Source organism: Myotis yumanensis, unplaced genomic scaffold, assembly GCF_028538775.1.
Source record: "Myotis yumanensis isolate MYYU_CA2020_CCGP unplaced genomic scaffold, mMyoYum1.0.hap1 SCAF_19, whole genome shotgun sequence".
NCBI classification, from domain to species: Eukaryota; Metazoa; Chordata; class Mammalia; order Chiroptera; family Vespertilionidae; genus Myotis; species Myotis yumanensis.
In genome coordinates this window covers 20,946,518-20,971,347 of record NW_027223770.1, presented here as the reverse complement: position 1 = coordinate 20,971,347, position 24,830 = coordinate 20,946,518, and the positions used below count along the sequence as shown (strand labels likewise).

Below are 24,830 nucleotides of genomic sequence, written 5' to 3'. Positions count from 1 at the left end.
GTCATTTAAAGTTTTTCTACATTGTTTTGAGCTCTTAAAAAATTTTTTTGTTAATCCACACATGAGGATATGTATTTATTTATTTGAGACAGAGAGGAAGGGAGAGAGAGAAAAACATTGATGTGAGAGAGAAACATCGATTGATTGCCTCTTGTACTCGCCCCAACCGGGGATCAAACCCACAAGCTGGGCATGTGCCCTGTCTGGGAATCGAACCTGCCACTTTTGGGTGTAATAGATGATGCTCTGACCAATATTATGCTGTGTCGATACCTGATAGGAATAATCCAAGAGGGCTAAGGCTGGAGGGGGAATGTTTCCAGGCTACAGGGCCTCCACTCCACCCAGCCCCACCTCGTATAAAATTCTGTTATTTCCCCCAACTCCCTGTCCACACTGAGAAAAACTGCTGCGGGCATCTTTGTGTTATATCTCTCCTATGTACTGTGGAAAAGCAGGTTTAAACCATTCTAACTAAGAAAGCACGAGAAGACTAGCTAGTAATGCTTGAGGAGGAAAGCCCAGGAAAGGAATCTAATTATGAGCTTGTTCCACTTCCTTTATTGTCGGAACACTGAGGTGGCTGTTCCTCCTCCCTATCGTAACTCAGAGCAAAAGGGCTGAACGTAGAGGGGGATGTAGCCGGAGAACGCAACGGTGATATAATGAAGAAAATCACAGCATTGGTCAGCTTTACCCCTCGTCATTGTTTACATAAGTGCATTTGCAATAAATGTTAAGGATTTATTCTCTATGATTTGAAAAATTGATTAAAGGATACATAAAGCCTTGAATGCTAATTTGTATTTTTTTTTTGATTTTTTGTTTGTTTGTTTTTTCATTTTTTTCAGTTTTATTGCTTTGTAACAGATTAGCACAAACCGAGCCATTTGGCATACATAACTTTATTATTTCAGTTTCTGAGGTCAGAAGTCCAGGCACAATGCGACTGGACTCTCTGCTGGGGTCACACCAACGGATATCGAGGTGTCAGCCCCAGCAGGTGCTCCTCTGGGGCTCAGTGTCTTCTTCTGAACTCAGTTGTTGGAAGAACTTGTTTCTTTGTGGTTGTAGGACCGAGGGCCCCTTTCTTGCTGCCTGTTAGCCAGGGAGCTCTCAGCTCCTAGAGGACACCCACTCTGCTTGCCACGTGGCCCCTCCAGCAATGGAGACTCGACCCGGGTTGAATCCTCCTCTCATTTTGATTTCCAGTGCTGTCTCTGACTTCCACACTCAGGTTTAAAGAGCTCAATGGATTAGATCAGGCCTATCAGGAGGGTTCTCCTCTCTTAAGGTCTATGATTTGGGACTCAAATTACATCTGCAAAATCCCTGCAGAGTAGGACTTAAATTAGTGAGCGATTGGATAATAGTATTTAAGTATGTTTTAATGTCAGTTATTGGTGGACTCACTTGATTCTTTTGCAACTTGCTTTAGTGCAGATTTTAAAGTAGCTTTTACTCTAGAGCTGATGTAGCCTTGTTTTTAGGTGTGTGGCTTGCCAAGGTCTCTATTGGGATTAACAAGGTGTCTCTATTGTGCTGGCCAGGCTCAAAGGTGTATCAGCCCTGTGTGAGCTCTGAAAGTTATTCCTCTTCTGACTTCCTTGGAAATTGTTGTTTCCTCACTATTTACAGTTTACCCCTGCATGCATAGCTTGTAATCAGCCCTATGCAGATTGCTGGAGCTCTTTTTCTATGTAGCTTCCTCTTCTCCATTATTCTGTCCCATAAATTCCAGCTGCCTCTGCTTTTCTGACTTGATTTCTGTAGTCTCACTTAATGAGACCATAATAATGTGCCTGGGTTCACCGTTTTTCTGCTGCTGTCCAGAACTTGCCTCAAAATACAAAAACGGGGGCAATTTTAGGGTCTACTTCATTTGTTTCCCTTATCTCGGGAATTTTATTTCTATGCTGTGTCTTGCTCCATGTCTTAAAATGATTATTTTAACATTTTTTTGGTCTAGTTTTATAGTTCACAGTTAAGGAAGACAGGAATAAAACCAGTTACTCCCTCATGGCTAAATACAGATAGAAATCTTGTTATTTATTTCTGATCAGCACTTTTGCTAACTTATGGCTAAAGTTGAATGGTACTTTTTTGCAAAAGTGTCATTGTTATTCAAAGTTAGTGCAAATCCCATTTTTGCTTTTGACATTTTTACCTGTTGTTACAGACATATTTGAAGACAAATCTAACCTGCTTACTCTTTATTCTTTATGAATAGGCAGTGTAGCCAATCAAATATTCCACCCAGTGATGTTTGACAAATGTATACAGATTGTAAAGAAGAGTTGGCCTCAGGAATCTAACTTGAGTCGGAAAAGAAGGAAAGAACATCCGAAGAATTCTCAGACTAATCCAAGAGGGCATAGGAAGAGAGGAAAGCCACCCAGGAAAGAGGATATTGAGGTAAGAAGAGGAATAATAAAGCGTATCTTCATCAACACACGATTTAAGAATTAACTTTATATTAACATATGGTTTCAGGCATAATGATTATAATCAAATGGTCCTAAAGTATCATCAGCTCTCCAGTAGGACCAAGTTGCATTTCTATTTGGCAACCTTTCCAACCTCCCTATCATCTCTCCCCAGCCTTGAACCTAGCTGTGCATGAGAACTTGCTAACAGGTATATTTGCCACATTATGTCATTGTCATTAGAGAGGGTAGTGAAGTATCCTGAGGACTCAGATCCAAAGGAATATAGAAGAATACCATTAATTCCAAATTCTTGTATGACTAGGTAGGATGGTAAAGGTTCATTGATGTGGAAATGAAAACTTTTTTTTTAAATATATTTTATTAATTTTTTACAGAGAGGAAGGGAGAGGGATAGAGAGTTAGAAACATCGATGAGAGAGAAACACCGATCAGCTGCCTCCTTCACCCTCCCCATTGGGGATGTGCCTGCAACCAAGGCACATGCCCTCGACGGGAATCGAACCTGGAACCCTTGAGTCCACAGGCTGACGCTCTATCCACTGAGCCAAACTAGTCAGGGCGAAAATGAAAACTTTTAAGACACATAAGAATCCTCATTGACACAAAACTATAGAACTAGAAAGTATTGTCACAGTCATCTAATCCAGTGATGTACCATTGTGAGCCTGAAGACCTAGAGCGGTCAGGGGACCCGGTCACCTCAGCAACCCCCTGGCGTTTCACTGGATTTGATTTGAGTACATTGAAAACCAGGGGGAAAGTGGTAGGCCTTATTTTTACAGTCGGCTGTATATTTCTTCATAATCTAGATGGATGAAATTGTAGAAGAACAAGAAGATGAAGAAGACATGAGTTTTTCTGCCTGGGACCTTTGTCAAATTCGAAAAGCCATCTTTCATCTTTTAACAAATTTTTTAAGGCTTCTGTCCAAGTTTTCCCTGAAAGAAAAGCCACAGTGTGTACAGAATTGTATCGAGGTAAGTGAAAACTCCGAGAAACTTGGGGCAACCTCAGAGGGCACGGCTGAGGGTAATACTTAATGAGTAAGAAAAATCAGGCCACTTCTTGGTATCTGTTTTCTAGGTCTTTGTGGCATTAACTAATTTTGAGCCAGTTCTTCATGAATTTCATGTTGCACAAGCCAGGTGAGCCATTAAATCTCCCAGCGTTAAAGTTTAAACAGTATGATAACTTTTGCTCTAGCTGAAGTATGAATGTCATTTTATTCTAAGTGGCACATAGGTAAAATTTATTCATTTAAATATGGCTTATTAAATAAGGCAATATTTCAAGTAAAATCATATCCATTAACTAATCTTTGCTCTTTTTTCTTTAGCAATCTTAACCAAGCGAAGTACATACCAGAACTGGCCTATCATGGATTGTATTTGCTATGTTCCCCAATTCATGGAGGAGAAAAGGTAAAAGAGACAAGGATCTAAGTTGGTTATTGGTTAAATTGAAGCATGCAAATCGTGTAATGGAAAAACATTAGAAGCATTTGATGTAATGGCATTTCAACTTACCAGGTTGTTTCCATGACCTTACTATATATCTTCTGTATAATAGGAAGTATAACCATTTCTATTGTTGTCTACTCTTCGTAACAAACCTTATATCCAAATACTTGGTGGCCAAGCAAATTATTACCTGTTTTCATACATAAAAATGGTTCCAGTGTGAATTAGGTAAGAAGAACAGATAAGCTGCCAAAGAGAACATTACTTTTATAGAAATATTCACCAAATTGTTCTAAAGAAAAGAATAGACAGTCAGAATTTTGTAGTTTCCCTTGGCAATTCATGTGCGCTTCGGTAATTTTATTAATATTTGTATTATTCTAGTTGGTAATTTTACAGAAATATTATTGGTTTTCATTCCTATTGGCATTCATATGTGGATTTTGCTTTCTCCATTCCCCCCTCCCCCAAGTCACCCTAAGAGTATCACTACTCTAAACAGTTGAGTTGGGGTCAATCAAGAGGATGGTGGAATCCAGGTATAGATGTCATTAATAAAATAAGGTTTTGTAAAAAAATGTGATAGGCCAAGGTCATGTGGCTTTTGGTGTCTGTGATTCACTTAATACTTTCCAGGGGCAGTAACGTGATGGGTAAGAAGGTTTGGGGTACTCGGGGTAATGCGCATCTGTGTTCAGGGTCTGGCTCCACCACTTACTCTCTGTTTGTTTTTGTGTAAGCTACTCAGCCTTGTGAAAGCCTCTGTTTCCTCATCTGGACTGAAAAGGAATAAAAGGCTTACCTGCCTCACAGATTTGTCAGGAGGGTTAAATGAAAATGCCTGTCAGACGCTGACCACAGTGCCTATCGTTTAAAAAGCATTCCATATTTTATAATTTACTTTATTATTATTTCTATGTGCTTGAAATATGGATGTGTAGAATTCACAGTAATACTTTTACTTTCCATGCCCCTTTTAACATTTAAAAAATAGAATGGATGGAAAAAAATCTATCCTTTTAGATCCACGGTGTCTCTAAAGAGGCAGGGATTTTTAACTGTGGAAGAACTGACTTGATGTTGGACAACTTTGGTTTTAGCCAGGCCTTTAATTACTTGACTTTGGACAGCTTGCCTGTGGAGTCTGTTTTATTATTAGAGACTAGAAACAATAACATATATAAAGTGGAAATGCCTTGCTTACCTCCTGGAGTTGTGAGGTTTAAGATTAAATGTGGTAAAATCTAGTAATATACACGAACGTGCTTAATGCCATACCCGGTACATGTTTGGTTTTTAGTAAATGTTTTATTTACTGGAGGAATGAATGAATTACCTGAGTAAATTATATGAGATGATACATGGGAAGGTCCTTTGTAAACTTCAGGTAAAACACAAGTGTGAATTTTTCCTTTTCCCCCTTGCTATAACGGGATCAGCAGCAGCATCCTTTGCCATCTAGAAAGAGAGCATGCAGAGAGAAACTAGATGATATTCCTTTCACTATCTGCAAGCAGTGTTCTCACACTGTTTCCATTGTACATTTATTGGTAATTATTTAAGAAATACATTCCTGCCAAACCGGTTTGGCTCAGAGGATAGAGCGTCGGCCTGCGGACTGAAAGGTCCCAGGTTCGATTCCGGTCAAGGGCATGTACCTTGGTTGCGGGCACATCCCCAGTAGGAGGTGTGCAGGAGGCAGCTGGTCGATGTTTCTCTCTCATCGATGTTTCTAACTCTCTGTTCCTCTCCCTTCCTCTCTGTAAAAAATCAATAAAATATATTTTAAAAAAAGAAAAAAAGAAATACATTCCTAATGGTCAGCCCAAAACCATGTCTCAAGTTGACGAATCTTTAGATGCTGCGAATTGTTGTCTGTGATCTTCAGGGGTTCTCTGTTATGCCTTAAATTGAACTTTCTTTTCTCTTCTAGGTCATCGGTTGTGTTTTCCATCAAATGCTAAATGTGATATTAATGTTAGAAGTGGGTGAAGGGTCCCATCATGCCCCCCTTGCTATCACGTCATCAGTCATCAGCAGCAGAAACCAGGCAGTCCAGTTTATCAGGTGACTCACACAGCTTGGGTTGTTACTCTCTCCTCTTTATCACTTTCCCTTCATCTTCTGGGGCCTGTACTAACCAAGATTTCTGACACCTATGGGAACCAATAAATTTCTGGCCTGTTTGTGGTTTGGGGGGGCCAAAATAAAGCACCTTGTAGCTCACCTGGTTCATGTGGTCGGGGTCACTGTGGTAACCCCTGCCTTCGGGCCTTCTTGAAGGGATAAGGAATCCCGTTCACCAGCCAGCACCAGCCTCCAGCTGGATTGTCCCAGCCGTGAGGTCAGCCTCTGGGTGATGACAGTGGCTTCTCCTCTGCTCTCCATCGTCTGCTTCCGTATTGACCACTCCTACAAGTCTGCCGCCTCCTGTCCTTTTTCTGTTTCCCACTTCTCCAGGCCTCTTCCCGTTTGTTCCTTACCACTTTCCCCGTTTCTTTCCACTTTTCTATTCCCTTCCCCTACAGAAAATACTTTCTTGATTAAAGGAGTTAGTTGGTTTTTCCTTCTTTAGCAATAATCGATAGACTCATTTTTCCTTCATGAGACACTTAGCTTCACCTAAAAAGTTTTTTGGTTTTAGCATTATTGGGCAAGACCTATTTGCTATCATTGGCTTTTTAACCCCCTCCCATATTGAATATTTGGTGGTGGAAAGAAGTGGTCAGTATGCACCTGAGAGTGTGTACATTCACGGTACATAACGTACTTGACGATTTGAGGATGGTGGAATATATAGACTGTCATTAAATAAATAAGAGGTTGTAAGTGGAAACCCTCACTTTGGCTTTTCCGTCAGAGCTCATGATGCAGAACTTGCCACTAAAAATGGGTCCAACCTGGGCGTTATAGTAATTTCTTCTTGGGTTAAAGTTTAGTGAGGTCCTATTACAAAGGCATTGAAGTAGCATTTCAATGAGCTACCACGAGGTGGTACTGTCTCTTAGTCTATTTATCCCAAAATGATGATTTTAAGAATCTTAATAGGAAATGTACTAAGTAGTGCAATTAGTCCTATGGAGATTGCACACTTGCTCCTCCCTGACTGCCGCTGTCTACTTGGCAGCAACTCTCTACAACCAGGCCTGAGAGTAGGGGATGGGTTTCTGCTGTGGCACTTGATGTCTTTACTCTTTATTCACCGAAACAAACAGATTGAGGATTTCTAACACACAGGATTAGTGGGTTTTGGGAGAGTCAAGGAAAATGACTGTTTCATTGTAATTATAGGTATATTCTAAACAGAGGATGTGCTTTTTTTTTCATAGCTCACTTGTGGATGAACTAAAGGAAAGTATATTCCCAGTTCTTCGTATCTTACTCCAGCACATCTGTGCCAAGGTACCAGTGGCTTTCGTAACAATAAGAATAATTTTTAAATACTTAATATGTATGAAGTTAAATGTGTGTGTTGTGTGTGTTTGTGCTTGGGAATGAGTCTGTGTCATTACTAAACATAGTTTTATTTAATAGATTCACTAGCTGTTCTCCTAGACAGTGTCCGTTTGGGAATAAAAAAACCTTTTGATTTTGGAAGTTTTCAAATATATAAAGAAATGAAGAGACTAGGCTGATGAGCACCTATCTTCAACAATTTTGTGTCACTTGTACCCCAAAAAGATATTACTCCTGCACACTGGATTTTTTAAAACAAATTCCATCATATTCTTTCATATATAAATATTTCTGTGTATCTCTAAAGAATAAGCATTCTTTAAGAACATAATCATAAAATACACAGTAATACTTTAAAGCCACCAAATATCCAGTTAACATTCACATTTCTGTGATTATCTCGTAAGTTGTTATAACTGTGCAGAGAAATGATTCTTAACTTAAACTTGATGGATTCTAGGGGTTCATAAACTCCCAGCAATCATGTGTTAAATTTGTATTTCTGAGGAGAGGACCAACAGATTTCTTACAGGTTAGTTTTTAAAGGGGTCTGAAACGACCCTAACCGGTTTGGCTCAGTAGATGGGGCATCGGCTTGTGGACTGAAAGGTCCCAGGTTCGATTCCGGTCGGGGGCATGTACCTTGGTTATGGGCACATTCCCAGTGGTGGGTGTGCAGGAGGCAGCTGATCGATGTTTCTCTCTCATTGATGTTTCTAACTATCCCTCTCCCTTCCTCTCTGTAAGAAAATCAATAAAATATATTTTTTAAAAAAGGGGGGGGGGGGGGCGTCTGAAACCTAAAATGTGTTGATCATTTCTATAACACTTAAAGATCACCGAACTAGTCACAGTTACATCCACTAACTTTTCACTTGTATCACAACATGTTTCAGTTGCCAGGTGAGCAGCTTGTCAACATTTGTGTTCCAGGTGGTAGATAAATCTGAGTATCGGACCTACGCAGCTCAGTCCCTGGTACAGCTGCTCAGCAAACTTCCTTGCGGGGAATATGCTACATTTATTGCCTGGCTTTACAGATATTCACGAAGCTCCAAGGTAAGAGAATACATCTGCAATGAAATCTCGGTTCTGGTTGTGCAGCCTTCTAATGACAGCCAGATCTGAATGCATACGGGATCCTTCGGTTTTCATGACTATGTGATGGGGATTCTTATGATTTTGCTCTACCAGATCCCACACCGGGTTTTCACTCTTGATGTTGCCTTGGCTCTGTTGGAACTGCCGGAAAGAGAGGCGGATCACACACTGTCCTCGGAGCATCAGAAGTTCTTAAAGCATAAGTTCTTGGTGCAGGACATAATGTTTGACCGCTGTTTAGACAAGGCACCGACTGTCCGCAGCAAGGCATTGTCCAGTTTCGCACATTGCCTGGAGCTGTCCGCTAACAGCACATCGGAGAGCATACTGGAATTTCTGATTAACAGTAAGTGACATGGAATTGGTCTTACGCTTGTCAAAAAATTAGACTTCAACCAAAGGACTTGTATGCACGCATATAAGCCTAACCAATGGACACAGATACGGGGGGGAGGTGGGGGGGCAAAGGGGGGATAAGGACACATGTAATACCTTAATCAATAAAGAAAAAAAATTGGACTTCAGGGGAATCATTTTTTGTTGTGGCAAAAATAGTTGATATGGTATGATACACTTTCATTCTTATAAACGTATTTCAGTATATTGTATTGTTGAATAACTTTTTAGACAGGCCTGAGGCATTTGAAAGGCCTTTTTTAGAGGTGAGACTGGTGGTTGCCTTCCCTATCGCTGTGCATTGTTGGGTATGGCTGTATGGGCGCTAATGTCCATTTCAAATGTGTTCCCAAGGAGAACATTATTCATTGTTAGCGGTTTAGAGTCGGCCTTCTGTTCAGGCCTAATTATTTTTATTTTGATTCCTCTGTGAATATTTACTTAGGGTTTATGATACTCTGGCTTTTCCCCTCTTATCTCTCTGCTTATTTTTAGGTCCTACCATTTTAGGAATAGAGAGCCATCCTGGTACTTTCCTGAGAAATTCATCAGGTAATGGGTCAATATATTTCCAAATATTGAATAACTGCCTTTTTATTTAAAGGACTAGCTGGATTTTTGGAATGTGGTGTTGTTGTTTTTTTCTATCTCTCTATTTTTCTATTTTCGTGTTGCACTTTTTTCCTTCATCAAAGAAATTGAGATTCACTTCAATAATGATGTGGTAACTTAAATGTGTAATATGCCACGCTTGCATTATTAAAAGTATAATAAGTTTTTACCTTAGTGACAGCCCTTTTTCTAATTTATTCTTTTTAAGCTTTTTCCTGTCAGAAGCAGACACTGAACCCTGGAGACTCAGGGGTGACCAATACAGACAGCAGTGGTGAAACAATTGGATCTAGGGGTATGTCGATTTTATCACAACCAAATGCGTAATGACCATAAGTAGAGTCTAAAAACCTTGGATTTTTTCTGATTAATTCACCTGAAGAATCGGAGCATCTCTTTTCCTTAAAAGTGGAGTAATTTCTATTTTATTATATCTTTACTTGATGTCCTTGCACTAGACTATATTTAATTCTAAGATAAAGAATAAGCTACATTCCACCTACATGTACTGAACACCAATATCAATCTTTCTTTAACACCTAACAGAATATTAGCAAGTATTTTCTTTTCTCATTTAAATCATCTGTTGTGAACTGTTGGAATTACTGACCAAAAAAAAGGACCAGTTACTAGGGAAAGTGCAGTAGATATTAAATTCGTGTTTGGAGAAAAGTCGTCACAAAAAAGGGGAATAGGTGAATAATACTGTGGGACCCAGTGTTGTTCCCAGTTTTCATTCCTTGTTACTTTGTTTACCATGTCTTCTTGACTCAGCCATCCCAGAGGTTACTTTTAATACATAGTAGGGAACTGTGAGTCCCAGCTTCCACTGAAAAAGGCAATTTGGAATTTAGATGATAATTTCCCTTCACCAACAGAAGGAGCCATTTTTCAGTGGGTCGTACATATCGCACAGAGTGATTATGGGGTCCTCCGCGGACTCCAACACAAGATCCTGAACACAAGTGGTGCCTGATCACTTTCCCTGACGTATTGAGTCTGGGACGGTGTGAGTCTCAATGTGATTCAGGGAAAAAACAAACCTGTACTAGGCAGTGGGTAGACCTGGAGTCTACTCGGATTCTGTTTCTGTCTGGCTGTAAGGTCTTGGGCTCCTTTTCATCTGTAACATGACTTCATAAAATAGCGGAGAAAACACTAAACACCATCAGAAATGAGACGCCGTCTGAATTCTTGTGCAGTTTTGTTACTAAATAGCTGCATGACCTAAAACATGGAAGTCAACACAAGTCCTGTCACGCACGTTCTGATCCTAACCCTTCCCTACCTTTCACAGGGGGCTGTTGTCAGAGTCTATAGAAGTAAGGTTTAGAGAAGTGGTTTTAAAAGATGGATAAATAGATGAGAGAGAAAAGAGAGGGAATGTTTGTAAAGGATTAATTATAGAATTTGTTTATTTGAAAAACTTTCATATGGTCCCTTCTGTCTGTGCTAGGCATTGTAGATACAGACTTTAAGAAAATAAAGTTTCATTTCTTAAGGAGCAACGGGAGAGGCAGATATGTGTGCATATAAATTGGTGTTAATTTTTGTTTTCACATTTGGTAGGATTCTTCAGTAATGCCTGGACTTTTGTGCACATGTGGGAAGCTTTTTTATTAATTCAATATCTGTACTTGTGGGTGTACCCAGACTATTTCTTCTTGAGTCAGTTTCCATACTTTATATCATTGTAGAAATTTGTCCATTTCACCTGGGTTACTTGATTTGTTGACATAAAATTGTTCATAGTATTCTTTTACAATTTTTTTATTATTGTAAAGTAGGTAATAATGTTCCCTGGTTCATTCCTGATTTTAGCTATCTGAATCTTCTCTCTTATTTTCTTAGTCTACCTAAAAGTTTGTTAATCTTGTTACCTTTTTCAAGGAACTTTTTATTTCATGTATTTCCTCTATTGTTTTCCATTCTCTAGTTCATTTTTTATTTGTTTTCATGGGGATCAGCAGTTCTCAAAATGTGTTTGAGTCTCTCAGTCTGCTTCAACACATCCTTGAGGTTAATACTGCTTTCATAATATCAAGACATTGTTCGCTTCTGTGCTCTGATTTTCCCACAAGTATAAATTGAGGTTTTTCCAGAGATGCCATGACATGAAAGTGACAGGTCGCACGCAGGCAGAAGAGATGAGAATCAGCTCTCTTCTTATTAAGCCAGACATTAAAATAATTTGCAAAAACAGTGCCAATCTTTTCAGTATCTTTTTTTTTTTTTGCAGTATAGTTATTTTTTATTTTAAATATATACTCTTCATAGTGGCATGTCTAATTTAGATTGAACATGTAATTCACATTAAAAAAAGCTCTTAGGAATCTTTACTAATTTTTTTTTTTTTTAATATATTTTATTGATTTTTCACAGAGAGGAAGGGAGAGAGATAGAGAGCCAGAAACATCGATGAGAGAGAAACATCGATCAGCCGCCTCCTGCACATCTCCCACTGGGGATGTGCCCGCAACCCAGGTACATGCCCTTGACCGGAATCGAACCCGGGACCTTCCAGTCCGCAGGCCGATGCTCTATCCACTGAGCCAAACCGGTCTCGGCTAAATCTTTACTAATTTTTAATAGTGCAAAGGGGCCTGGGATTGAAAAGTTTTAAAGCTGCAGGTATGTAGTAATATTATTTTATTTAGTCTTTTAAAAACTCATGGTTTAGATACTTCTACTTGTAGTTAAACAAAATAGAAGATCTAGATAATTTATTTAAAATTTTAGGCATAGGAGCCAGGATTTAAAACTGATTTTTTAATATTCCAGAATTTTTGCCCTTTTTTTTTTTTTTTTTACATGAACTTTGCCTTTTTCATTATTGTGAATAGCTAATTATTTGAGATGTTTTTATTTCTACCTCATTTCATACTCTGATTTGAAACAAGCGAATTAGTCAGTTTTTTAGATTTTGTCGGTATTGCGTGTGAGATGTCAGATCTGTATAGTCTTTCTTAGACTCTAATGACGGGCGTGTCCTCAGCAGAAAGGTGTGTCATGGCCATGCTGAGAAAGAGAATCCGGGATGAGAAGATCAACGTGAGGAAGTCTGCGCTCCAGGTGTGTTTCTCCAGATATTCTTTACTGCGCTCTCTTTTTTAAAAAATAAATTTTTATTGATTTCAGAGAGGAAGGGAGAGGGCGAGAGAGACTGAAACATCAATGATGAGAGAGAATCATTGATCGGCTGCCTCCTGCACGCCCCCCACTGGGGGTGGAGCCCGAAACCCTGGCATGCGCCCTTGACTGGAATTGAACCTGGGACCCTTCAGTCTGCAGGCCAATGCTCTATCCACTGAGCCACACCAGAAAGGGCATTGCGCTCTCTTTTTAAGCACTCGGAAATGCAGGAGAATATTTTAAAGGTCCCTCTGCCATATTTGTTATTTAATTTGCTTTTCATTTAACATTAGTTCATCTTGATCCTGTTATGTCTAAATTATATAGATGAACTAAGGATTATCTGATTTTCAGCTTTCCTGCTGGGTTGCTGGCTTTTTAAGAATCATGAATTTAGCCGAACCAGTTTGGCTCAGTGGATAGAGCGTCGGCCTGCGGACTCAAGGGTCCCGGGTTCGATTCCGGTCAAGGGCATGTACCTTGGTTGCGGGCGCATCCCCAGTGGGGGGCGTGCAGGAGGCAGCTAATCGATCTCTCTCATCGATGTTTCTGACTCTCTATCCCTCTCCCTTCTTCTCTGTAAAAAAATCAATAAAATATTTAAAAAAAAAAGAATCATGAATTTATACCCTTAATGTCATTTTTTAGAGTAGGGATTCTTAGCTTAGGGCCATGGACAGATTTTGATAGGGTTTGTAAAACCACTGAAATTGTTTGAAAATACTTGTGTGTATAAAATGTATGTCAGATTTTCTCTGGAGAGAGACCTTAGCTTTCACCAGATTCTAAAAGGTGGGATGCTACTGGAGGGATGGATCTTTGACCTCAAAGATGTAAAGAACCAAGAACTTGAAGGAAGTATTTTTGTGTGTATTTGCCTGTTTGCACATATACTACGCATGCATCATTACTTCACGTGTGTGTGCGCTTCCTAGGTATTGGTGAGTATTTTGAAGCACTGCAGCATCTCAGGCATGAAGGAGGAGCTTTCAATTCTTCAGGAGCAGTGCCGGGACCCTGCTGTATCTGTCCGGAAGCAGGCCTTGCAGTCTCTTACTGAACTTCTTATGGTGAGGGGCTTCTTCTTATGTGTCTAATGCATGGTGTTTTACATTAAAAAACAATTCAGCGTAATAATTGCTTGTTGCTAAATATTAAGTTGACCAGCAGAAACTACCAAGTCTAATATACAGTGTAAGAGAAAGGAAGAAGTATCTTTTACTTACATATGATAGACTGCATTTCATATTAAATGTAATTAGGAACTAATGCTAGAGAATGCTACTGGTTAGCCTTTCTTGACTTAAGCTCATATCTCACATAGAAATATGAATTTTAAAATTAATTTGGTTAGGCCAGAGGCCTACTTTAATTTTTGTTCATTATAACCTATATAGATGATATTGCTGAAAGAGCAGAACCAGTGATCCTAGATATAATTTACTTCTGCCAAGTAATTCGCTCTTAAAGAATTTTAAGAGCATGGTTTTCTCCTGTTTCGTGATAGAAGGCATTAAGCAATATGTATTTTTACTTTATCTGGTAGCACTTACTCTAATTACTTCTTGGGATAAATATTTATTATTTGAGCTTGAATTACAAAAAATGCTGATTTATTACTAATAACAAAATAATAACTTTATAAATTTAAAATTTCAGTATGGACTGATTTGCAATAACTGCAGATTGAACTTTGTTTTTTCATATCGTTTGAATATTGTGGGTTTTTTGGGGGGTTTTGTTTGTCTTATTAAAGGGAGAGGGAGAGAGAGATAGGAACATCAATGATGAGAGAGAATCATTGATTGGCTGCATCCTGACAACCCACACTGCGGATCAAGCCCGCAACCCGGGCATGTGCCCTGACCAGGAACCGAACCGTGACCTTATGGTTCATAGGTTGATGCTCACCCACTGAGCCTCGCTGGCTGGGCTGTAGGTTTGCTTTTGTTTGTTTTTTCTTTTATGATCTATTTGTAGTTGTGTGTGCAACTACTTTTAACATGTCTCAAAATATTGATCGCAACTTCACTGATTTGTAGTTACACTTCCAATAGCATTAGACTCTTTGTGACTTCCCGATTTTAACTCCTAAAGGCCCACCCTAGATGTGCCCAGATCCAGAAAGCCTGGCTGATGGGCATCACCCCCGTTGTGATGGACTCGGAGAGCACTGTGCAGGAAAAGGCCCTGGAATGCCTGGACCAGGTCCTGCTGCAGAACATTAAGCACTTCAATAAGTTTCACAGTGGAGATGACAGCCAGGTGCTGGCCTGGGCACTGCTTTCTCTCCTTAGCACAGAAAGCCAGGAGCTGAGGTATGTGAGTTACGCCTTACTTTCCTTAGAGAAGGCTCTAAGGGCTTTTCTGAAGAAAGTTCTGTATTGATCTTGGACAGCTAGCTTTCTAAATGCCCGGGTAGATTTGAAGCCTCAATTTTGGTCTCTTTTTCTTTTCTTTTTTTTTTCTTTTCACTGTGTTCCCCCATTCAATCTTGGCTGCCACAATCAGACAGACAGAAAGCGCGAGGACCCTTTTTTCTTGCATCTGCACTGGAACTGGTCTCTTTTTCTGGACCTAATTCAAATCTCAGCATTTTTGTGGTGACTGTTTTTTGTGAAGCCTTTGATCCTTTTCTCTGAGTGTCCTCCACTTTTAACTTGGTATCTTAATACGTATGTAATAGAAAACACTGCGGATATGGTATATTAATAACTAACTCAATACTAGTTATTTTGAAAGATAACCTCCCAGTCTTTACAAGTTAGACTTTTTCTGACATTTTATCGGACTGGTTGACTTAATGAAACTGCAGTATTTTTTCTACTTGACAACATGTGTCGAATGCCCAGTGCACAGTGAGCACTGCAGGGAGGGGGTAGCGCCTGAGTGATAAACTTTAATCTGTTCTGCAGGAGTCCGAGAATTAGTGTGTGCGTGTGCTACCTTGACTGCTTTTCCTTTCCTTTCTTTAAAAATTGTACCAGAAACACTTCCCTATTTGTTTACATGTAGTTATGAAGGAGTTATGCAATAAGAATAATAGATTTAGTGTCGCCAAAGCCGGTTTGGCTCAGTGGATAGAGCGTCGGCCTGCGGACTGAGGGGTCCCGGGTTCGATTCCGGTCAAGGGCATGTGCCTGGGTTGCGGGCACATCACCAGGAGGAGATGTGCAGGAGGCAGCTGATCGATGTTTCTCTCTCATCGATGTTTCTAACTCTCTATCTCTCTCCCTTCCTCTCTGTAAAAAACCAATAAAATATATTTTTAAAAAAAATAGATTTAGTGTCATAAAATACTGTTGCGGCCCTGGCAAATCACCTTAGTGTTCTGGGTCTTCATTTCCTAATTTGTAAGAACAGCCAGTTGGGTTATGTGATCTCTTAAGGTCATGCAAGCTTGGTATTAAAACTCTAACTGAAAATCACCCTACCTGGTTTGGCTCAGTGGATAGAGCACAGCCCGTGGAATGCAGCATCCCGGGTTTGATTCTGGCCAAGGGCACAGACCTCGGTTGCGCATAATGGCGAGTTATGTTTAATGGCTACAAAGTTTCATGGGATTAAAAAAAAATGTTCTAGAAATGGATGATTGCACAACAGTGTGCATGTATTTAAGTGTAATTCAGTGTTGGGCATACTGAATTACACTGGAAAATGGTTAAGATGATAAATTTTATGTTATGTACATTTTGCTATCATTGAGGGGAAATTTTTTTTTTTGCCCAAATTTTGGGAAGAGTGGGTAGAATTAGGGGCTTAAGTATAAGAAGTTTTGGAATAGCCATTATAGGAAATGAACAAGGTCATCAGTTCTCAAAGTGATGAATTCATGAGCTCAAACTGTGTTTATCATAATATTAAGATGTTCTGTGCATTTTCCACATTTATTCTTTCAAAGTAGAGTTTTCTAGAAGCCATACAGAGCTGTTGGGACAGATTGAGTGCAGAGGCAGAAATGAGAGTCCACCTGTCTCCTGTTTCAGCCAGACTGCAAAGAGATTTACAAAAGTGTAAAACAATACCATTCTCCTGACCAAGTTATTTTGTTTAAAAAAGATAGTTGTTTTTGTAAAACAATGCATTATTTATGTTAACATAAAATTAATTGGCTTATTCTTATTTTAAATGAATTGATAAATATTTTTAAATTTCTCATTCTTAATCCCTAGCATGGCAAATGTTGATATAACAAACAAAAGCATTTCAAGGCAGACAGTAATTTTTAGGAATTTAAAAGGGCCCTGAGCCCTAACCAGTTTGGCTCAGTGGATAGAACGTCAGCCTGCGGACCGAAAGGTCCCGGGTTCGATTCCAGCCAAGGGCATGTACCTTGGTTGCGGGCACATCCCCAGTAGGAGGTGTGCAAGAGGCAGCTGATCGATGTTTCTCTCTCATCGATGTTTCTAACTCTCTATCCCTCTCCCTTCCTATCTGTAAAAAGTCAATAAAATATATTTAAAAAATAAAATAAATAAAAGGGCCCTGAGATGAAAAAGTGGGAGTGCCACTGAGCTAGGAAACCAATGACAAAAATAGAATTATTGAGAACCAACCATAGGGCTAGTTCCATAGAGTTCTGTTAACTTTTATCAACAAAATCTTATGAAATGTTATTATTTGCTTTAAAAATAAATACTTTATGAGGGCAGGAATAAATGTACCTTATTGTGTATAATAAAAATTTGGTATCAGATGTGCCAGAGGAATCCCGGAGCAGCAGCAGCTGATATCCTTTTACTGAATGAGCTGATCTCAACAGTTTTATATATTTATAGTTACCATTCTGCTCTCCCATCTTTTTTTCCAGCCGCTATTTAAATAAGGCTTTTTATATCTGGTCCACGAAAGATAAATTCTCATCTGCTTTTATAAACAACATGCTATCCCACACTGGCACGGAACATTCTGCACCAGCCTGGATGCTGCTCTCCAAGATTGCTTGCTCATCACCCAAGCTCGACTACACCAGAGTAATAGAGTCCTGGGAGGAAATCAGCAGGTGTGCATGCTTATAACTGAGCCACGGATGGGTACACGGAAGATTCTTGGAGATAAAGCTCATGCCTTAAGGAAACGGGCTATCTTATAGCTGTTCATATACACAGATCTTTTCTTTAAATTCGGGCTTAAAAACACATGAAAGTAAGAATCACTTCTAAGCTTTCAGTTTAGTCTTTGTCCAAGTATCTAAGTGCCTTAATGCTCTTACAACTTGAATCCAAAACCATGCTACCCTGGTATTCATAATCCAGGAGGAAAGTACTTCGTTGGCAGCAATGTTTACTTTGGCTCTGTACTGATGTTTCTTCTGTCCTTGTCTTAGTCAACAGAATCCCAATTCAAACACCTTGGGCCATATTCTGTGTGTTATTGGGCATATTGCGAAGCATCTCCCAAAAAGCACCCGAGACAAGGTGACCGGTGAGTGTTCATCGGAGAATCTCGGAAAGGCATTGCCTCTCTCTTCATATGTATATATTTTAAGCAGTTAAACCTCAAGGGTCTGACTTCCCTTTTAGATGTTGTCAAGTGTAAGCTGAGTGGATTCCACTGGTCTCTAGAGCTGATCAGCTCCGCTGTTGATACGTTGCAAAGACTCTGCAGAGCGTCTGCGGAGACAGCTGTGGAGGAGCGGGTAGGCGACGCTCTCCTGGATACGTTTGTCATTTATTTGTGCTCAGTAGGCAGGTCACTCTGTTTTGAAGTTTGAGAAGTGTTCTCTTTAGAGAACCTGTAAGGACGGGTAGTCCCAGTAGCCGTGACCACAACAGAAGGAAACACTTGGTGTGACAGGCAGTCGACATTTCCCAAGAAGGTCTTGGCTGCTAAAGACATACAGGTCTCTTAGAAAGTCAGCACCTTGGCGGAGACCTTACATGGTTATCTCTTCATAAGCTGTAGGCTAGATGCTTGGGATAGCTTTGTATATCCTCCTTCACCTCCACCCTCATTTCAGGAATGTTTCATATGATTTTCCACCCGGTCGGGGGGGTTCCTTCCAGACCAGAAGGTTTCTGATCATCGTTAAGTCATAATCCTAGAAAACGTCCATCCAGTTTCTATAAGGCTCTATTACCCTAACATCTCATTGTATCATGTCCACAAAGCTGCCCGGAGCCTACAGCCAATGGGTTGCAGGATGGGATCAAACTCCCTCCCTAGCTAGTGTAGTTAGATCTGTGGGCCAGAGGTGGTGCCTCTTTGAAGTTATTTTAACTAATAAGAGACACTGGAAAAAGTCTCGGACGAATACATTTCAGGAGAATAACAACTACTCGTTTTTATTATGCCTGTTTATTACAGTGTTAATTCACCATCTACATATGTCAGAAGAATTGCAGTATTTTTATTATTGAAGGAGCACTGCTATTAGAGATCTCTTTTAATTAGTACACTAGATCTTCCCAAACACATGCTCTTTGCTCTTATAGGGCAAATATTGAAAGAAAAATTATATATATATAACATATATTTATATATATATATATACATACATACATATATACATAGGGTGGGGCAAAAGCAGGGTTATAGTGTGAGTATACAAAACATTTTATTCTGTGTCATTATTTATTAATTACTATATTATTTTTCATACGAACAACTCTAAACCTCCATTTGCCCCACCCTGTATAATTCTTTGTAAATTTCACTTCGCCAATTGCCAGATTGCTGAAAGAACAGAGGTACAAAAGCACAATGCTTGGGTCTTTCGTGGCTTATGGTTTATACATTTGAAGCTCATAAAGTTTCCTGAGAAAACTGTGTTTCCTGAATAGTCTGATGTAGATGTATAGACCCTTCAGAAATGACCTTTGACTCGCCTTAGGGGTTACTGAATCAGGTGTGCGGGGATGTCCTCTCCACCTGCGTGCACTGTCTCTCCAGCATCGTTCTGAAGGAAGGTGGAGCTGGGAATATGGATGAGGACCTGTTGGTAAGTAACTACTTTTCTCAGCCACTGGATTTCTTTATATCGTTTGAGGGTTTTTAAAGATGTCTTTGTAATGTGCATTTCTGTTACTATTAGCAAGAAAAGGATATTCCTAGCATAGAACTTACTCTTTTCTTAGAAGAATTTTTATTGATGACCTATTCATTTTCTTTCCTCGTACTTGTTATCTGGGGAAAACTTGATGGTATATGCTTCCTCCAGTTAGAACCTATGAGATCCCTTCCTCTCTCTAAGCATGTCCTCGGGTGAGAATTATTTTTTTAAATCATCTGAAATGGCTATGAAAAAAAATAGTTCTTTTAAATGTGGGGGACAAAAATAGTACTCCACCGACATGTCCTTAATCTATAGGCAGGGTTAATTTTTTATTTTTGCTTTATTTTTATGCAAAACCAATTTTCTTCACAGGTGAAGTATATTTTTACCTTAGGAGATATAGCCCAACTCTGTCCAGCCAGAGTGGAGAAGCGAGCCTTCCTTCTGATTCAGTCCATTGTAGCTTCTTCTGCGGATGCGGATCACCGTAAGGCACTTAAAGTTACCCTTTGCGGATGCTGATGCAGCCTGGGCTGGCCCCTGGAGTGTTGTAAATAAGCTCCCTTTTCCTTCCCTTGCAGTAGCATCCTCTCAAGGTAGCAGCGACGCCCCGGCCGCCCAGCCGCTCGCCCCGGTCCGAGGCTCCTCCGTCATGCCTTCTGTGATCAGAGCACACGCCATCATTACCCTGGGTGAGCCGGAGTGGCCTGTGGGGCAGTACCCTTGTGCGGTCTAGTTCCCTGTGTAGCTTTTTGTCTTACGGAAGCCAGCAGTGGGTTGTAACCTGTTGGGCATATACTTACTCTAGCTCTTGGGAGCTTTGAGGCAATTCTGTAGGAGCACCCAACGCTGCCTATAACATCAGACTCAAGACCCTCCCTGGAGGGAGCTTTTGTTTTTATATTAATTTGTTTCAATGACCCTGTTTCTGCGACTTGCTTGTTTATACTCATAATGTAGCACCTTGAAGTCTCTTCATCGAGTACTGCATGCCACGCAATACACTGAGTTCCAGGAATGAAAAAATAAACGTGCAGTTTAGTTTATAAAAGGAGATGGCTTATGTGATACTTTCCAGAACTGGCAGACGAGCTATTAAAAGCATGCACTCAAATTAATGGTTATCTTGAAAACATGAACCCCTGTTTATAAATTGATTCTTTTTTTCTTTAGTGTGATTGTGTATTTTATGCTGGATAAGAGTCAGGAATGTTTTTTGTAATGTTGTTTTTTTCACGTCTAAGAATTATAAATAAGAGCAAAACATTCCCCAGGCCCTACAACACACACACAGATAACTCCAAAATTCAACTGTTGACTTCAAAAGGAAGATAATTTGCCCAGGCTGGTGTGGCTCAATTGGTTGGAGCATTGTCCCATGCACCCAAGGGTTGCGGGTTCGATTCCCAGCCAGGGCACATACCTAGGTTGTGGGTTTGATCCCTGGCCCCAGTCAGGCACAGAAGGGTAGCAGCTGATTGATGTTGCTCTCCCCCCACCTCCTTTCCCCTCTCTAAAAGATGGTGAGCGTATCCTTGGATGAGGATTTATAAATAAATGAATAAAAAAACAAACAAACGGAAGGTAATTTTACTATAGTGAAGGAATATATATCTCACGAGATCCGGAGGGGTTGGGGAGGCGGTGTTTTTTCTTAAGCTATTTTGAATTTTCTAATATTTAATATGGGTCTGTCTACCTTTGATTTTTTTTTAAATACATTTTTATTGATTTCAGAGAGGAAGGGAGAGGGGGAGAGAGAGAGAGAAACATCAATGATGAGAGAGACTCATTGAGGCTGCTTCCTGCACGCCCCACACTGGGGATTGAGCCGTGACCTCCTGGTTCATAGGTCAACACTCAGCCACTGAGCCACTCTGGTCAGGCTGTGTTTGATTTCCTCGTGATAGTTGACATGATGCTTTAACTTTGTTAAATAAAACTCATTGCGACATATCTGTGGGGACAGTGCAGGCGTCTGCCTGATTAGCACAGAGTAGAGGCATGACTTACTCTCTTCTGTGATAGGTAAGCTGTGCTTACAGCATGAGGATCTGGCAAAGAAGAGCATCCCGGCCCTGGTGAGAGAGCTGGAGGTGTGCGAGGACGTGGCCGTTCGCAACAACGTGGTCATTGTCATGTGTGACCTTTGTATCCGGTACACTGTCATGGTGGACAAGTACATTCCCAATATCTCCATGTGTCTGAAGGACTCAGACCCCTTCATCCGCAAGCAGACGCTCATCTTGCTCACCAATCTCCTGCAGGTTCGTAGGAGAACAGACCTGTCATTCTTCTCCCTCCGACGGTGCTCTGCTGAAGGGAGTAGTGGAGTAACGTGGGAAATGGGCTGCTTTGTAGTAGAATCCAAAAATAACTAGCCTCATCTTTGGTTTAAGATACTACTCTGCTAATGTTCTGTACAGCCTTTTAAACAGATGGTTGCTCCCTAATATTTATTAGGTGTTTGTTCAGATATCCTGTCAAGCAGCATAAATTTTCAGTTTTGCCAATAAGCTCCATGTAGAGAAAAGTGCAGTCAGTAGACTGGGAGGTCTACCAGTTCTGTTGTTCCTGACTTTGGAGCAGTCGGTGTTCTCAGACATGCCATCTTCGCTTGTGAAAGGAGGTCACAGGCTTTCCCGCGTCTCACCGAGCCGCTCCGAGAGGCCGGTAGGGCATTTCAGTGTGAGAAAGAGCTTAGCGGACTTCATGTGAATCAAACTAATGCTCTGAGTGCTGAGACTGCAGGTGGGCACAGGCAGACCTGAGCGTGGGTGGCACAGGAAGACCCGAGTGTGAGTGGGCACAGGCAGACCCGAGTGTGGGTGGGCACAGGCAGACCTGAGCGTGGGTGGCACAGGCAGACCCGAGTGTGGGTGGGCACAGGCAGACCTGAGTGTGGGTGGCACAGGCAGACCTGAGTGTGGGTGGCACAGGCAGACCCGAGTGTGGGTGGCACAGGCAGACCCGAGCATGGGTGGCACAGGCAGACCCGAGCGTGGGTGGCACAGGCAGACCCGAGCGTGGGTGGCACAGGCAGACCCGAGCGTGGGTGGCACAGGCAGACCTGAGCGTGGGTGGCACAGGCAGACCTGAGTGTGGGTGGCACAGGCAGACCTGAGTGTGGATGGGCACAGGCAGACCTGAGTGTGGGTGGCACAGGCAGACCTGAGTGTGGGTGGGCACAGGCAGGCCTGAGTGTGGGTGGGCACAGACCTAAGTGTGGGTGGGCACAGGCAGACCCGAGTGTGGGTGGGCACAGGCAGGCCTGAGTGTGGGTGGGCACAGACCTAAGTGTGGATGGGCACAGGCAGACCTGAGTGTGGGTGGCACAGGCAGACCTGAGTGTGGGTGGGCACAGGCAGGCCTGAGTGTGGGTGGGCACAGACCTGAGTGTGGGTGGCACAGGCAGACCCGAGTGTGGGTGGGCACAGACCTGAGTGTGGGTGGCACAGGCAGACCTGAGTGCTGAGACTGCTGGTGGGCACACACAGACCTAAGTGGCTCACAGGTGTGATGTTAAACAAAAGGAAGTTAACGGTTGGGTTTGTGACTGAATACTTTTTAGGTTCGTGTATTAATAATCCTTCTTACTCGTGTCATTTCCCTTTGTACAGGAAGAATTTGTGAAATGGAAGGGCTCTCTGTTCTTTCAGTTTGTCAGCACCCTGATAGACTCACACCCAGACGTCGCCAGGTACATCCTCCCTCACGTGCAGGCCGCTCTGATGGGCCTGACTGCTGGTCTTCATTCCGTCTTTCTTTAAAGTTGGTTTACAGTTGAGTTCATTAGGATTCAGTGAACTTCTTGGCAGTTGCCAAAAAATGAGCAGATTTTTTTAAACCCTAAGCTGTATAACAAAGTCAAATTTGCATACAAGTTTATGAAGAAAACAAACTTATTCAAATTGACCATTAAATAATCTCCGCATTGACCACATTTGCTGACACTGTTCACTCTTCCTAAGCAGGTATGTGCCTTGGTCTAGGACCAGGGGTCCTCAAACTATGGCCCGCGGGCCACATGCAAATAAAAATATTGTATTTGTTCCCGTTTTGTTTTTTCACTTCAAAATAAGATATGTGCAATGTGCATAGGAATTTGTTCATAGTTTTTTTTAAACTATAGTCCGGCCCTCCAACAGTCTGAGGGACAGTGAACTGGCCCCCTGTTTAAAAAGTTTGAGGACCCCTGGTCTAGGACCATGGTTGGCAAACTGCGGCTCGTGAGCCACATGCAGCTCTTTGGCCCCTTGAGTGTGGCTCCTCCACAAAATACCACGTGCGGGCGCACAAACAGTGCGATTGAAACTTCGTGGCCCATGCGCAGAAGTCGGTTTTCGGCCTGGGCGAGTCTATTTTGAAGAAGCATTGTTGATATTTGGCTCTGTTGACTAATGAGTTTGCCGACCACTGGTCTAGGAAATTATAGAATAGTAGCCATTAACATTGACTTAATTGGGTTGATGTCTAGGCCAATAAAATGAGTTTTGATAAAGAGTTTAGCTGCTTCTAAGTGCAGAAATTTTAAGAAGAAATGCTAGGAACTAAGACACAATTGCACAGTATGAAATAGAGTATACAAATTACAAGGCTCCGAGGAAATGGCTGTTTCTTAAGAATTGGAAGGGAAGGGAATTGCTTTGCCACTTAATTCCTGTCGTTCAATAATTTTCTAAAAGATTTCTTTTTAACGGTTGAAAAATGATCTCACAGAATTTGCTAACCGAGGTTATGTTGTATGAATAATTCTTTATAAAGCAAATCTTCAGTTAGAAAATAGATTATTGAATACCAGGGCAAAAGCTACCCCCGTTGGGAAGAGGTGTTTATAGAGTTCATTAACTATAAATAGCTTATAATAATGGGTCCCTCTGGATCTAAATGTGGTTACCAGTGATTCACTCCGAGTTCCCTGGGAGAATTTCTGCTCAGTTTCCTTTTGGTATAATTTTCCAAGAAGGAACATTTGACATAGTAAACTAGTAGCGGTTAATGTTCTAATTAATACTGTCTAGAGCAGTGGTCGCCGCTGGTCTAGAGTTTACACAATTGGGAAAGGGACCGGGTGGCTGTGCAGTGCCCCTGACCTTAACCTGCTGCCGCAGACTGGCCCTCGGTCTCTCCTGCGACGTGTAGGCATGCGTGGCAGGCTCTGGATGGCGAGCCTGGCGGTGAATCGGTCCTTTAACTGGCAGCTCTGTTTTTCCCACGTTGTCAGCTCCT

General features: G+C 41.2%; 1 protein-coding gene across 2 annotated transcripts in view; it reads left to right on the top strand.

Annotated features, from left to right (window-relative positions):
• The window catches only part of NCAPD3 (non-SMC condensin II complex subunit D3), a 39,105-nt gene that overhangs the window by 4,101 nt on the left and 10,174 nt on the right, over positions 1-24,830 (top strand). The window contains exons 4-24 of one of the 2 annotated variants that reach the window (XM_070400050.1): positions 2,231-2,415; positions 3,260-3,427; positions 3,534-3,595; positions 3,787-3,871; positions 5,844-5,977; positions 7,240-7,312; positions 8,300-8,425; positions 8,561-8,813; positions 9,359-9,415; positions 9,684-9,770; positions 12,471-12,547; positions 13,543-13,677; positions 14,705-14,925; positions 17,418-17,609; positions 17,934-18,031; positions 18,130-18,245; positions 19,440-19,547; positions 19,974-20,088; positions 20,183-20,293; positions 21,630-21,868; positions 23,222-23,301. In XM_070400050.1, the coding sequence (XP_070256151.1) occupies positions 2,231-2,415; positions 3,260-3,427; positions 3,534-3,595; positions 3,787-3,871; positions 5,844-5,977; positions 7,240-7,312; positions 8,300-8,425; positions 8,561-8,813; positions 9,359-9,415; positions 9,684-9,770; positions 12,471-12,547; positions 13,543-13,677; positions 14,705-14,925; positions 17,418-17,609; positions 17,934-18,031; positions 18,130-18,245; positions 19,440-19,547; positions 19,974-20,088; positions 20,183-20,293; positions 21,630-21,868; positions 23,222-23,301 (2,722 nt within the window). The remainder of the gene's footprint in view (positions 1-2,230; positions 2,416-3,259; positions 3,428-3,533; positions 3,596-3,786; positions 3,872-5,843; positions 5,978-7,239; positions 7,313-8,299; positions 8,426-8,560; positions 8,814-9,358; positions 9,416-9,683; positions 9,771-12,470; positions 12,548-13,542; positions 13,678-14,704; positions 14,926-17,417; positions 17,610-17,933; positions 18,032-18,129; positions 18,246-19,439; positions 19,548-19,973; positions 20,089-20,182; positions 20,294-21,629; positions 21,869-23,221; positions 23,302-24,830) is intronic. The other variant, XM_070400051.1, reaches the window with a different exon arrangement.